A 16,033-nucleotide genomic window follows, 5' to 3' on the forward strand; every position below is an offset into this window, starting at 1 on the left:
CTTCTCTTTCTTTTTTTGTTATTTCTCACCTCTGGTTTTTCTCTGAGTGTTCGTCTTTTTGTTGTTGTCGGTCTCTTGGGGAGATTAAGCGTTGGAACTCGAACTCTCTTTTTGGTTGGAGAGAGCTGTGGCGTTTCCCTACTGCCCCGTCGCCATCTTCCCTGAATTTGAGCCACAGGTTTTTAAGGGTTGTTACAGGTTTTAACGGTCTGCTGGATTTTCCTAACAAGTCTGTCTTCGAACCATGATCCTCAGATCTCAGCCCCCTGAGCCTCCTCTCAGCTAGGATTACAGGCATCAGCCACTAGCACCAGGCTTGAGATTTATTTTTATTAGGGTATATTAATTATACAAAAGATTTTCATTGTGGTATTTTACACATGTATATATTGCACACTAAATAAATATATTGCTCTTTACCTAGCCCCCTAGTGTCCTGGCCCCCCATTTTTCAATAGCTTTCAATGGATTGCTTTGTACCATCTTCATACATAGACACAATTATTTTGGTATTGTTAACCTCCCACCATTCTCTTTCCTTTCCTTCTTCTACTGTGTCCCCCCAATACAATCCTTTGATTTGTGAATGTATGACTATATCTCACAATATTTTAGGTCCATATTCCATCGATGAGAGAAAAGATGTTATCTCTGTCCTTGATAATCTCATTTTCCTGTCAATGTCATAATTTCATTCTTTATTATGGTTGAGTAGTAATTCCACTGTGTATATACCATTGCGTATACATAGCACATTGTCTCAATTCATCAAGTGAAGGGCATCAAGGCTGATTCCCTAGCTTTGTATCATGAATAGTACTGCAATAACTGTAGATGTGTATTACTGTACTCTAACTTACATTCCTTTTAATATATGTCCATTACTGGTATGGCTGAATCATATGACACTTCTATTTTTAGTTTTTTGAAGGACCTTTACACTGCTTTCTACAGTGACTATAATACTAGGTTACATTCTTACCAATAGTGTACAAAGGTTGTTTCCCCTACATACTGAGCAACATTTGTTGTTCTTGATGATAACTGTCCAAAAAGTGAAAGAAACCCAGAAGTCCATCGATGGGTAAATGGATAAATAAAATGTGCTATATTTTCAGACTAAAAAGGGCAAATTCTGATATATGTTACAACATAATCTTTTTTTGGGGGGGGGTCCTGGTCATGGGGCCTGAACTCTGGGCCTGGGCGCTGTCCCTCAGCTCTTCAGCTCAAGGCTAGCGCTCTACCACTTGGGCCACAGCACCACTTCCAGCTTTTTTCTTTTTGCGTATGTGGTGCTGAGGAATCGAACCCAGGGCCTCAGGCATGCAAGGCAAGAGCTCTACCACTGAGCCACCTTCCCAGTCCCCACAACATAATCTTAAAGACATTAAGCTAAGTAAAATAAACCAGACTGAAAAGCTACATATTAGGTGGGCACTAGTGACTCACACCTGTAATTCTAGCTACTCAGGAGGTTTAGAGCTAAGGATTGCAGTCCGAATCTAGCCCAGTCAGTAATTCCATATAAATGTAATGAACACTTACAAATGATTAAGATGTTAAATTGTATATCTTACTCCTTATTACAATTCAAGAAGAAAATATGTATATGGCATGACTACCAGTGGATCCAGCACTCCACCTATATATACACCAAGCAATTTGGAAATGTTCTCAAAATAAATGTGGACATGAATTATGCACAGAATAGAAGCATTATTCATAGAGGCTAAAAGATCAAAGCAAAACAAATATTCACTAGTGGATAAAATATGTGGCATATTCGTACAATGGGATATTCAGCAATAAAAAAGGAATACCTTCAAATCTCATCCTCCCTCTTGCAAATGACATTCTGTTTTATAAGGCTGAATAGTATTCCACTCTGGATATTGACCACATTTAAGAAAAAGCTATCCACTGACAGACATGCTACAATAAACCTAGGAGTGAGATATCTCCTTGACAATCTAATTTTAATTTCTTTGGATTTTTTACTTGCATTTCTCTAATGACTAAAGACAGTAAGCAACTTTTCATGTGCTTATTACCTTTTTGCATATCTTCTCTTAGGAAATGTCTATTTAGACCTTTTGCAAAATTTCAGTTAGATTGTCTTTTTATTATTAAATAGTAAGAACTTCTCATATATTCTGGAATAATTCTCATCAATTTATGATGATGGGAAAAAATATTTTTCCCATTCTGACACCTGTTCGCTTTACAGATAGTACCTTCAAGTCACTCTTTTATAGTGACATATTTACATATACAGTGACTGCCTATGTGACTAATTTTGATTCTCACTTTCTTCCTTCTTCCCTATCCTCTTCTCCACTGCAAGTAACGGGGGTCCTGCAAGAACTACAGTCATCTCTTCTACTACAGTCATCCCTTCTCAGTGCAGGTTCCCTAAAGACCTAATCACCATGCACTAAGATTCCCTTTTAAAGGCCCAACCACTCATTACGGCCACATTGAGGACAGCTTCCAGGATGTGAACCACTGAGGGCAAACCACAGTTGTTGAGAAAGAAAACTAGAAAACAAAGGATGGAGGAGCTGCAACACAGTGTATACAAAGTTTAATGCACCAGAGGAGAAGTATTTTAAGGGTCTAAGACATTTTATATTTTCACTAGGAAAAAACTCAAGTTGCTGCAGTCCTACATTATGAAAACTCCAAACATGAAAAATAAATATCAGGACTCATGGGGATAGATGAGTTTGTAGCTTGTTGATGGAATGTGGATTAGAACTCAAATTCCTTATACATATATATCATAGTGCAATGATCTTTCTGTTATCACAAGCTAACTAATGCTAGTATGGTGGCACACATCTGTAATTCCAGCTACTCAGGAGGTTAAGATAGGAAGATTGTGCATCCTAACCAGCCCTGCAAAGATTTTATTTTTTAAAACAGTCTTGGCTACTAATCTTTAAAAGATGGAGAATGAGGAAGTGACTAGATATAGTATTTGTATTTGTCTAGCATGTGCAAGGGCCTGGCTCAATCTCCAGTACCAGAAAGAAACAGACACTCTTCTAATAACTTCTTTAAGAAAGTACATGCTTATTTCAACACTAATATTTGAAATATATAAAATCTCAGAAACAATTTGATAACTTCTTTTGACTTTGTATGCTTCTTTTGCTTTCAGTTAAAAATAACTTCACTGCTCTGATTTTCTAATTTAGTCTATTTTCTAATTTAGTTATGATCATCTACTCTGTGAACAAATCATTAGTAGTCCCTCCAATAAAGAGATGAATTTAAGGTTTAGGGTGTGGTATCACTTGTAATTTTAGTACTTTGGGAGCATGAGGCAAAGAAGATTATAAATTCAAGGCCAGCCTGAGATACTTTTTTTAAAAAGTACAAAACACACCTGGCACTGGTGGCTCATGCCTATAATCCTAGCTACTCAGGAGGCTGAGATCTGAGGATCGCAATTCAAAGTCAGCTCTGGCAGACTCTTATCTCCAATTAACCACTTAGAAATCGGAAGTGGCATTGTGACTCAAGTGCCCAAGGCTTGGGCACAAAGAAGTTCAGGCAATGCTTGGTAAGAAATGTACACATTATCCTGCCCATGCAATTGTAACCCCTCTGTACAGTATGTTCACAAATAAAATAAAAAAAAATTTAAAAAAAAAAAAAAAAGAAGTTCAGGGACAGTGTGCAAGCCTTGAGTTCAAGCCCCACAACTAACACACACACACACACACATATAAACACACACACACACACACACACACTTCTTGTTTTAAGGTGCAAATAGTTTAAGGGGAAAGTAAACAAATGAATAAATAATTGTAAATAAGTGTACTAGGCGCTATGCCTTATATATGTTCACAAGAAAAGCTCAGGAAAGAGACACGTAACATGAATAATCACTAATTTAAGTACTCAGATTGAACAATCAACTGCTTACACCACTTGATTTCAAATTACTTTTAGCAGTTTCAACAAATCAACTTTACCCTGCAAAAGCATGTAAATGAAAGAACTAGAAACAAATGCCAGCAGAATAGTTTGAATTTATTATGATCTATAGCGCTAATATTTGCTTTTGAAATTGAGTTTTCATAAAAAAAATCAGGAATCTCACTAGTTACCTCACTTATCATTTATTTATATTAATTTTATTTAAATGTAATTTTCATTATATTTTTTCTAATGATTTTGGAACCTTTCTACAGTAATATATACAGGGGAAAAAAGTCCCCAAATCAAAACTTATATTAAATATTTACTGCAGTTATTTTCATAATGTAATAATAATATACCCACAGAAATTATGACAATAAATTGATAAATTTTTAACTCGGCAAAATAGAAGTGGAGAAATTCATCATGTAAAGTAAGATTTTGTCCATTTATAAGGTGAAGCTGTGCTTAGACATAGAGATCTTTAATTTTTCTAAGTACTTTATAAGATTTTCCAGTGATACAATCTTAGATTTAACATACTAACATTTAAAGCAGGGTACTTCTAGTAGAAAACAAGAGAATTATATAAATGACTACAAATTAGTCCTCTGCAAATGTGACATTACATATTCAAGAGGTCTAGCAATTATATAAAAGTTGTAGATGTGGGGATAGAAAAAGAAATATAGATGTGGTGAGGATACTAGAAGGAGAGTAGTTACACTAACAGCGGCGATAAGCAGTGTTGAAAAAATATTATTTGCAACTAAAATAAAGAATACTAAATAGCTATATATTAGACAATATAAACATGGGAGGATCCATTTACTCAACTTTAAAATCTGTAAAACAAATGTCGAACATTTTTATGATATATATGGTTTCTTTCTACAGGACAAAGTTCTGTTGTTTTCTTAAACTACTTTCCTAAACTATTATTTTCTTAAACTACTTCCTATTAAATAGGTAAGGGAAAATTTTTATCAATTATTACTTAATACTCTTGCCATGGTCAATATGAAAATATCTTAGACTATATCACTCAAATAGGAAGTCACTGTGCCTTAGTATCTAACAATAAAAGAAAAATTTTGTATGTATGAGAGACTTATTTTAGACATCTTCTTGCCCTTTTCCTGTACAGAACAATCCTGGACTTCCTCTGTAATACAGTTTATGCTTCTGCCCCAAAATATATAAATACCATTTTCTCTTTCCCAAGCAGAAGTTACTTACTACTACATTACCCTCCCAGAAATAGAAGCTTAATTTTCCTTTACACAATCCTTTTTTCCCTCTACAATCTCCTGAAGGAAAAATGCATCCTCTTGAATGCCTGTAGTTATTTCAAAAGCTAAAGCTACTTCTAGAATTGGTGAAGTGACATTAATTTATTTATTGAATTATTTTAAATTTGATCCTAATCAACATTTTGCTTTAATTGTAATGTGTTCAGTTACTCAAATTTGTGGACATTTGACTTCTGTAGCATCAAGCTTCTAAGAAAATATTCCATAATCAAAGTATGGTATAGCTGTAGTCAAAATAAGAAAAGATTCTGTCCTTGCCTTCATCTAAAATGGGTCCCACATCTTTGGACACTGCAGGTTAAAACTGTGCTGGTATTAAAAAAAAATTATTTTATACTATTGATGCAAATATAATTTGTTTTCCTCTGTAATAGGGCTTTCCCAGAATTATCCTTTTCTAAGGTACCTTCTTTCCTTGTTTCCCTCATTTCTTTCTATCAAGTGTCCAGGTTCAATATTATTTCTCCAATTGCCCTGCCTTGACCTGCATGTATTAGCTGTAAAATAGATGTAAAGCTTGGTATAAGTCCAAAAATTTTATGATCAAAATACATACTTAGCAAATTGTTTGGCTAAATCTTTCATGTATGATGAAAGATTATTACCACAATTCATTAGCAAATTATAGACTTTGAAATGTAGGCAGATAAATATTTGGCCCTGTATCAATCAATTTGGACCAGCTGGGTAGAAATTCACACAATCCCAGGAAACCTGGTAAGTGAAGTGCTCTTTCATTTTTCATTCACTTGAAACATTAAAGAAAAATTATCATTCTATAAAAATGTCCACTTTTCAAGATTTTAGCAGAGCCATTTTAGAACCTTTCAGTCAATTACTACTTTAGTGACCAATACACTCATCTCTTTTCTTCCTGCAAATGATTATGGAAGAATAGTAGTTAATGCATACAGGAGCACCTAATACTTAATCATTACAATCCACTTTAAAAGCTAAATATTTAATAATTATTTTATTGCCCTAAAACAAGGGAGGGGGACTTTAATACATACTAAGCCTAGAAACTAGTTTTGCAGTTATTCACAATAAATAATATCATTAAGATTTTCCCTCTGAGCCTCTCAAACCTAGTGAGGTGACCCTACACAAAGATTCTGACTGATCCTTAGTCTGTCTGTTTTGGATAAGCTACAAGGCCATATATGGAGACAGCTGCACTTGGGAGCAACTTAAAACAAACTTCATCTTAGTGGCATCTAATCCAGCGCTTGGTACAAGATGCATTGAAAAGTCAGTGTCAAAATTAAACAATGATGGCTTTGCAATGAACAGATGCTTTTGCCTTGCAGCTGTAAAACCTTAGAACAATCCAGTACTCTATCGTCTGGTCACGCAATGACCACAAAGCAAGGAATACATTGCCATCTAATACAAAGCATTTGCTATGAGCTTTTGAAGTCTTTTTAAGAAATATTTTTAAAATAATATTAAGTTTAGATTGAAGCTAGCAAAGCAATATAGCTCTAAATTAAGTTACAGATTTTTTCGAAGTATAGTCACCATTTTAAATATGCTTTAAAAAAAAACTACACAGAACTGAATTATATACTAGACACACTAGATGAAAGAAAATATGATAACCAGATGTTCTGATGTTATGATAAAATTACATTCGTCTACAAGGAAAAACATGTAAATAATTTTCTACATATTACTTAATATACCTATTTTTAGTCTACCTATGTTCCTGAGCACCTTTTAATCATTTATCCATCAATGGATTTAATCCCTTGTTTTGTGCTTATTAGTTTATTTTGCTCGGAGAGGTTGGTTAGGAAGAATTGAGGATATTACTCTTATTTTTGACATATGTTAAAATACTCTTCAACTTAAGTAACATGGTACTTAGAGAAGTGTATGATGAAAGTGCAGCCTTTCCTATCCCTTACACTACAGGAGGGAGCGTCATCTCTGCATTCAGAAATCTAGGGGTTAATATTTTAATACTGGAATAAACTATATTTCAGGAGAAGAAAGCACTCTAAACCACACTCTCTGTGAAGCCAGAGAATTAGCCCTACCGAAGTAAGTGCCTATATGGTCATAATCAATGCACTTCTGCTAATTGAGGTTCTGGCTTTAAAGATAGCTTTTTTGGTAGCTAAAGAATCTATGAATTTTACCTTTATTTATTGCCAAGAATTTTTTTCTGTGATTTTTTTCTTAATCCCTCAAATTTTTTTCTTGAAATATTTTCTCCCCAAGGATGTCAATTCATTATCACTTCACTGTTCCTAAATTTCCTTAGATATTTTGTTGGTTAAAGGTTTGAGAATTCTGCTTATTTCTTCCCCCTAACCCCCCACAACTTACATGTCAATGCAAAGTCCCAAAGTAATAACCACATTTACAGGCAATTTTTGTTTCAAATATCAAAGATGGCATATTACCTTCTTAAATTAAAGACTTAAGTTTTTGAAAAATAATTTTGTGGTTACTTTTTAATTTCTGTATTTTATATTCTAAGAATGTAATGAAAACACTGGCATAAGCTGCCGTTGGTGAAATATATCTTTTTAAATATAAATTCTACAGATATTCAACAAGGTATGTTTACAATCTGTATTACTTGTATAATTTTGTTGTTGTCTTCTTTAATAGTAAATATTATTAAAATGAATTTATAAAAGGCATGCCAACAAACAAAAGTAAACCATATCATTAAAATAAATCATTAGAAATTACAGAAATACACAAAAACAATTGACATGTATTTCTAAATTTGATCCCTTGATCTTAACCTACAGAGCATACAATAGGAACTGTCTTAGTTTCAATATTCTAAGTTACATTATACATGAACAGCTTTGTTAGGAATAGCTATAAATTTGTACAAAATGGATTTGTTAATATTTTATAATGACTATCCAATGACCAAAATTACGCTAACAGAACTGTGTGAAAATATTTTTCTGGAAAGTATATCTAAACTTAAGGCTATTCAATATCTATTCAAATTTAAAGCACATCATTACATTACATAAATATACAGGATCATGTAGAAATTTACAAAAACAGATGGCTCAAATACTGTTTCTCTTTTAAGTGTATTTTATTCTTTCAATTTACTCAATTAAAGTAATATATTTTAAAGTATATATTTTACTCAAAAATACATAAATAAGTCACAAACCAAAAGCTAACAGATGTGTGACTTCTAATTAGTTATAATAATCTCTACTTCAATACCATTAGAATGAGCCTTTCTTTCTTTTGAAAACTAAAAGGGCTTTCCTTTGAATTTTAAACTGTCAGAGTGCTTCAAAGTCAATGTACAAAATCTGCTTTGATTAAAATTTTAGACATCTACAGTGATAACTTTATGAAAGGAAAATATTAAATTATAATTATCCTAAACAGACACAGTCTTGTGAAACTAACCCTACATTCATGTTAGAACACAAAGAGTTGAATATAATGAATTTGATTCATCCTCGGACACAAAGCTTCACCACAGTAAACTCAGTCAACTGTTGCTCTTGAGCCTATATTCATGGTGCTTAAATAGCGCACTTTAAAACAAAAAAAACTCCAATTGGCTTTTCATACATCCACCCTCCCCAAAAATAACGCACTTGAAAAACTCAAATGATATGAAAGGCTTCAAGGCCTCTTTTCTCCCTTTCATACCCCTTTTTTTTATTTCTGTTTGCAGTAATCTGCCTTTCTCTTTCTCTTTCTCATTGCTACAGAGCAAGCGAGGAGGCTCAGAGCTTTGAAAAGGGGGCTCAATGTGTAATGGGTCCACTAGAATTAATTTACTTGCACCAGATCCATTGAGCACAGAGGTACCCCCCCCCAAATCATTTGGAGTCGAACACAGCCCCCAGCCTTTGTAATTCTAGTAAAGCACTTAAAGTGCACAGTAGGTGTTCATGAGGACCATCTGGTCAAAAGCAAAACAAGCTGCTGATTTTGCCTTTGAATAGAATGAAGCAAGTGTGAATTAGTCTCTTCAATTAGCACTATTACAACCTGTCAAGTGCATATTGTAAAACAGGATTATTACAGTATTGGTCACCAGTGCAATTATTTACTCTCTGCCTTTTCTTGCATATAAAAAATGTCTAATGTTTATTAGTTTCTGATAACTGAATATAATCTCTTAACTCAAGCATTTCAAAACTACTAACACATAAATCATCTATTATGAAGCAAAATCAAATAGATTATGTTTAGAATATCTATACAGATTAGAATACATATGTCAAGTAACAAAGGGCTAAAGCATTGTCCTTACATAAAATCTCATTGTTTATATCTTCTTGAAATACAAGTGAAAAAACACTTATACAGGCTGAAAAAAAAATCCAAATTATTCTGTTTCCAGATGGTGAAAAAGACTTTCCATTTCTTAACAGCTACATTGTAATATTATTTGAATTTATTTCCTAAGGGGATAATAGTTTAAGAACCACAGAAAACCTCAATATTTATAAAATTATCATTATTGAGTTGTTCATTCCAAGCAGTATGGTTGCAAAGATCACTCTACAATGCAACTTGAAACCAATAAATCTCTAAATTTAAAAGAAACTCATAATCTACTTTTCTAAAAGCCCCAAATAAAGAGTTAAATTTACTGCCCCTTAAGATATTATGTCTTTCATTCTTGCTAAGGTGTCATTTGTGATTTCAAGTTCAAAAAAACTCAAACTATGATATATGCTAATTAAAATTATCCATTCTAAATGAGCTAATACATGCCATTTATCTTGAAGCAAAAACAAACCACTTAAACTTTTAATTAAATAAGCACACAACTTAATTTATTGTCTTATATATGCAGTCTCACTAGATACCCCATTCTTCAGTTCTGTGCCAGCAGTTCTCACTTCCCAGACTGAAAAATAAACCAAACAACAACAAAGCCACCTAATACTTAAAACATTTAAAGGGCCTTTTAAAAAGTTATAGTCAATTCAATATTAGAAAACTGCTCATTAATATAATCTGTAAAAGACTACATATTTTGAAACTGTTACTGGCCATCAATATTAAAGACAAATAGTCCAAAGCATAAGTAAGTCAAACAAATTGAATACATAACAATATGTAACAAAAATAGGCACAATATGAAAAAAGTTGCACAAGGTTCAAATTTCAATTTAGCATTAACCTTATGAGTTCACAATTATTTTTACAAATTGGTACCATTTATGCATTTAGTTTACTTCTTGATACTAATTCAAACCTGATTGACTTCCCAACTAATCACTAGTTTGTACAACATGGTTCTAATAATGAAATATGCTATTACTCCCTGCAAGATACAGCATTATAGACTGTCAATTTTCCCTTTTCATTCCGGTTAAGAACTAAATCAACATGAATAAGAACAGTGAGAATTCTGGGGTAAAGTGAAACTTGGGAAGGATTTAAATAATTCCAACAGCTATTCATCATGCTTCTCTCTGCCATAGATAAGTAATACTCCACGATTCCGCAATAAAAATACTTAGGTTTCTTATCATTGTTTTCCTGGGTCAGGTGTATATTCCTTAAGTTTATATGACAGCTACAAAGAAAAGTAGATATTTTGCCTAACAGAAGCTTTTGCAGTAAAGCAGACAACAAAGAATCAGTTTCCAAGGAAAATTGGCTTGATTTCAGGGACTTTATATCCTTTCCACACCTGGGTTTAGGATTTGCAGAAGGCAAATCAATATTTTCCTGCCTTATGTTAGCCCATTCCAAGTGCATTTAAAATCACAGATCTTTAATAGTATTTGACAAACTTACTAGAATCTGTAAAATCAACTGTTAAAACTGAATTCTCAGAGTAAAAAACCGATTAGAATAGGTAAGCCTGCTCAAATTTTGAAGGAATTTCAGTATTTTAAAGTGACAAACAGCTAATTTAGGACCTAACCTGATCCTAAAACATAGACTAAAATGAAGATTGTCATAAGTTATCTTATTATTTGATTATTTTTACAAGACATTCTGTCATAATACAAAAAAGTTTTTTTTCTTTTAACTACTAGCAACTCTCTCCATTCCGACATTTTTATATCCTTACTGCCTTTTCTTCAAGTAGGAGGACAATGTAAGTAGAAGGATTTGAAAAGGGCTTAAAACAAAAACAAGATCAAAACCAAAACCCCTCAATAACTAGCTAGCTTAAATTAAAATCTTGAACACCCAAAAGACAAATGCCATGTATTGTGAGGCAGCAGACCAGAGTCAGAATGAACAAATACTTGCACAAGTATCAGTTTATCACCACTAACTTACATGACCATATGGTCATTTAAGAATTTGAAATTTAAACTGAATTAGTTTTCTAATCAATATTTTTAATTTTCCCTAATTAGCAATTAAATTAGTACCTTCTTTGATTTTATTTCATTTAATAATAATTTGTGTGAAAAAAGTAACTTTTTAAAAAACTCAAAGCTTTCAAAAATTAAGAAATTTTTTCACCTACAACACAAAAATAATATTACTCAGGAAAAATGATCAAGGATTTTCAATTTGTTTTTAAACTTTGCTTCTTTCTCTCAATGTATTATACTGGTTAGAATTCATTCTTCAACTTAAAACTGAAAAAATGATGCCTGAAATTGGCATCATTTTGCTTCTACATTAAAAATGCTAATATTTATAAATTATAAAATATAAGATTGTTTTAACATTGTATTTTTATCCTGATGCAAGCAAACTGACACATAATGTACACATAATGTACAATGTCACTATGCATTCTAAGGCTAGCTAGACAGCATCTTGTCTTCCTTTGAAACCACTCCCACTACAGGTATCTCACAAGTTGAAGGAGAAAAATCATAATCCTTCAGAACTGACCCACATCTTTTCTCTAAATTGTACAAAATTAAAAGAGTATGTCTACTGTCTATTCATAGAAAAGCAATTGATGTCAAAAACAACTACATTCAATTTTTTCGTGGCAACTAGCATTTCAAAATATTATTTTGAATTAACTTCAAAAAGGTAAAAAGATTTTTTTTAAAAACTGAACTATTAAGAAATATGTAAGACAATCTGTCTGCAAAAAAAATTGTGGAATATTTTTTAAAAGATATCTTAAAAACGGTAGGAAAAAGACTGATTATTTTCAAGTCCTTGAAGTTTAAAATATATTTCATAACCTAAATAGTATGCCACAGAGAACAGTTTCAGCCAACTGTGGCACACAATGGCACACTTACAGAATTTTAAATATTTCTTTTAATAATTGATGTAGTCATTTTGAATCATTCTGCATAGGATATCAGGTGTGAGCAGATTGCATTAACACTGCTTAAACATTTCAACTTGTCAGTATGGCCAACTCGATTTCGGAAATATTTGCAGTATTTTCCCATCGAAACAGTAATAAAGGCAAAATAAATATATGCCACTACTTTATAATCACCGAACATTAATGAATATTTTATGTCTTTTTAAATCTCCCTGTTTAATTTAAAAGGGTGAAATTAAGTCTCCTCCCTGCAATATGCCAATTATCTGTAAATCAAACAATAACTTGGCCATTATGCTCCTTTTTGTTAATATAAGAGAAGCTAATTTGAAAACACTGAATGGCATTTTTAGGCTATCAGCTTAATAGTCCTTTCTGCCCTCTTGTGGGAGAAATTTGAAACACACACAAGTTATAGGAATTAGCAATATATATGAATTTTAAAGCAAAATTTTAGCTATTAAAAATGTCAACCACACAGAAAAAGAAAGCAATCTATATCAATCAAGCATTTTGCTACTCTTCAAAACAGTAAATCAGCAACAAAAAGAATTAACTATTTCAAAACTAAATTTCCTTGCTTATATATCCACATATATAATTTATATTTTAGTATAATAAAGATCCTTTACCAATTCTGATAGACATATTTATAATATAAAAACAAAAATTATTTTTTCTTAGAATCAAAAAAATTAACTTAAAGCACATAATACTCAATTAGAGATTTAAAATGAAATGGCAGTTTACACAACATTAAAAAAATAAAATCAAACTTAGTATTCAATTTAGGAGTCAGAAACAAATGCCAAAGACTTTAGCTACCAGTTACAAACTACATAGTGATTATTATAAGAAAATAAACCTAAAGCAGTGAATTGTTTAGGGCAAATTCAAAAGGTGAAATCCACTGATAAACCACAAAAATGAAAAAATGTAAACAATTAATAGTCAAGCTATTACTGAAAAATTCATATACTTCTGGAAAAAAATGACTTTCTTTCAAGATGGCATTAGAAACCATTTAAAGCAATATAGCCTAAAAAATTGATGAAATAATCCAATATTAACTGTGATTATCTTTCAAATTAGTAGATTAAGTAATTGTTGCCTTCATAAACTATGAGTAACAGTACATAGGCACTATTTCAATGATTCTAAACACACGTCTTGATAGCCTTACATCTTTTTCCCCAAGGAAAGAAATTGTTTAAGGTGGGTGGGGCCAATTACACACCAAGAAGGTACCTCCTCTGTCTTGGGGGAGGTTCTTTTTTGAAACAGTGGCCCTTCTTGACCACACTGAAGAAAATATTGACACTATAAATAGACTATTCTCAGATATTCCAGGCTACATGACAATCTCCAACAGCACCTTATAAACACTATTCAAGGCTTTTCTTGCCTCCTCAAATTCCTTTTAAAAACAAAAAAGTACATAATATAAATACATATTTGAGTGTGACCTTTCAAATACAACATAACTATCATCCAAAATGAATGTTATAATTTCCAAATTAATATTTTGAATAATTACACTATAAAGCAATAAAATACCTTATACAATATTCTTAAGCAGGGTTTTAAGTAGACTCGTTTAAGAATTATCAAGAGCTCCCATTTACAACATCTACATTTCTAGGTCAAGTCATTTATTGTATCTACAGTAATCATTGATGCTCCAGTTAATTAAAATGAAAAACCCAATAATGAAACATAAAGAGAGTTTCCAACTAGAACAGATAAGCCCTCTTTAACAGGGTCAACATTAGCTATAATGAGCTACCTTTATTCCTTAGCTGTGAGGCATAACTCACCTCTTGAATGGTACTGCTTCCTGAGAAGTTCAGGTTGTACTCCCGCTGGACTTCTCGGTGGGTGATGATCAGCATGAAGTTTTGATTTAATGACTCCTGCAGGGCACTGAAAGGGTTGAAAGAAAAACAAGGAACTCAGAGATGAACAAGTTCTAGCTTGCTTTACAGCTAGTTGCAAAAACCCCAGGAGTACCCTAACCTCCACACAGGCATGTCGGGGCCCAATGTTATCATCCTTTCAGCTCCTAAAGGCAAGAGAGCATGCTGAGAACAACCAAGGGGAGCTAACCTGTTAACTCCTTCTCTACCAAGGTGTTTTAAACCATCAATTGTAAATTCTTTGCATAGGTACACATTTTCTACAATATCACTGTCTACATAGTTATTTTCTCCAAAAGAATCAACTGTCAGTTAATCAGATTTCAAATACCTGTTTCAATACATACTTAAATAATGCCTGCTAAAATATATACTTTATTCTAAATGAAGCAGCTGTCCTAAAAGAACTGTGTTAAGTATTGCTTATACTTATGAACATTGCACAAAATAAAAAGTTTCAGTCAACATTTAGAAGAAATCTATAAAACCTTATTTGCAAGAAAAAAGCCAGAAGTGGCGCTGTGGCTCAAGTGGTAGAGCACTAGCCTTGAGCTGAAGAGCTGAGGGACTGTGCCCAGGCCCAGAGTTTAGGCCCCATGACCAGACCCAAAAAAACCAAAACCTTTTTTGCTACACCAAAATTCCTTCAAAATAACTTTAGTGTAACAATAAGGACTCAGGAATCTATAGAACGCAGAGATTCATAGCAACTTTATAAAAAAAATCTTATGCCAAAGTATCAAAATGTCAGTTATTTGTCAGACAATAAAGAATATGAGCAATTGGCCACCAAAAGCTTTTAAAAATTAGGAACATTTTATCAAAAAAATATAACTATGATTATATCCAAATATTTTGTAATGCCTTTCTCAAGTATATATAAATTTGCCCTATCTGTAGCATCAGGAACACATATTGGGTGTGCTACCTGGATATGACCTTCATCAATCCTCTTCTGCCAATATGTAACCATGTGAGAAGTATAGATGCAGCAAAAAGATTAAGATTAGGTAGTTTATCAGTTTCTTCTATTGTCTCCAGAGTGTTCACAAATTACGGACTTAAAAATACATTAAAAGCACTAATATATATCATAAAATATTACTAATCAAAAGCAAGGGAAACCATAACTAAAATAGCTCCTTAATGCAAGAGTATCTGTCACTGTATCCTTAGCTGTGGCTCTTAGCAAGTACTTATCAAATAATAAATTCCAGAAGGTTGAGTCTTATTAATCTTTTGTCTCACACAGCAATGTTCCTTCTAGAAAACTATCACTGAAGTTTGATACATTTGTCAACATTAACTCAATGCTTTGCATTATTACGATTACTGAGGAAATTAAGTTTCCTGTGGAAAATTCAGTGTAACTCAGAGATAGAAAAGTACATAAATAACTATAATGACTACTATTGAGAAGTTGGGGGGGGGGGAGGGAAAGTGCAATGAAAATTAACAAATTAGTATTTAACAATGCCCTGACTAAAAGATAAAAGAGTTTATGGAATATATATTGAAATATAAAGGGTAAATAGGATCTTAGAGTTTATCACTCATAAGAGATAATTTTGTTGTTACTGCTTGAGGAAGGGAAGCAGGTGGCATTTTTCACACATTGGGCATTTACCTAAAACACTAGTGAA

The 16,033-nt window shown here is 32.6% G+C and overlaps 1 protein-coding gene across 1 annotated transcript in view; it reads right to left on the reverse strand.

Annotated features, from left to right (window-relative positions):
• LOC105986065 (FAS-associated factor 1) overlaps positions 1–14,504 on the reverse strand; it is a 220,438-nt gene extending 205,934 nt beyond the window's left edge. Inside the window, exons 1-2 of the mRNA XM_013016802.1 lie at positions 14,491–14,504; positions 14,292–14,397 (exon numbers count right to left, since the gene is read on the reverse strand). Coding sequence (XP_012872256.1) covers positions 14,292–14,397; positions 14,491–14,504 — 120 coding nt within the window. The remainder of the gene's footprint in view (positions 1–14,291; positions 14,398–14,490) is intronic.
• Between the last annotated feature and the right edge of the window lie 1,529 nt (positions 14,505–16,033).

This window comes from Dipodomys ordii, unplaced genomic scaffold (assembly GCF_000151885.1).
Source record: "Dipodomys ordii isolate 6190 unplaced genomic scaffold, Dord_2.0 Scaffold33, whole genome shotgun sequence".
NCBI classification, from domain to species: domain Eukaryota; kingdom Metazoa; phylum Chordata; class Mammalia; order Rodentia; family Heteromyidae; genus Dipodomys; species Dipodomys ordii.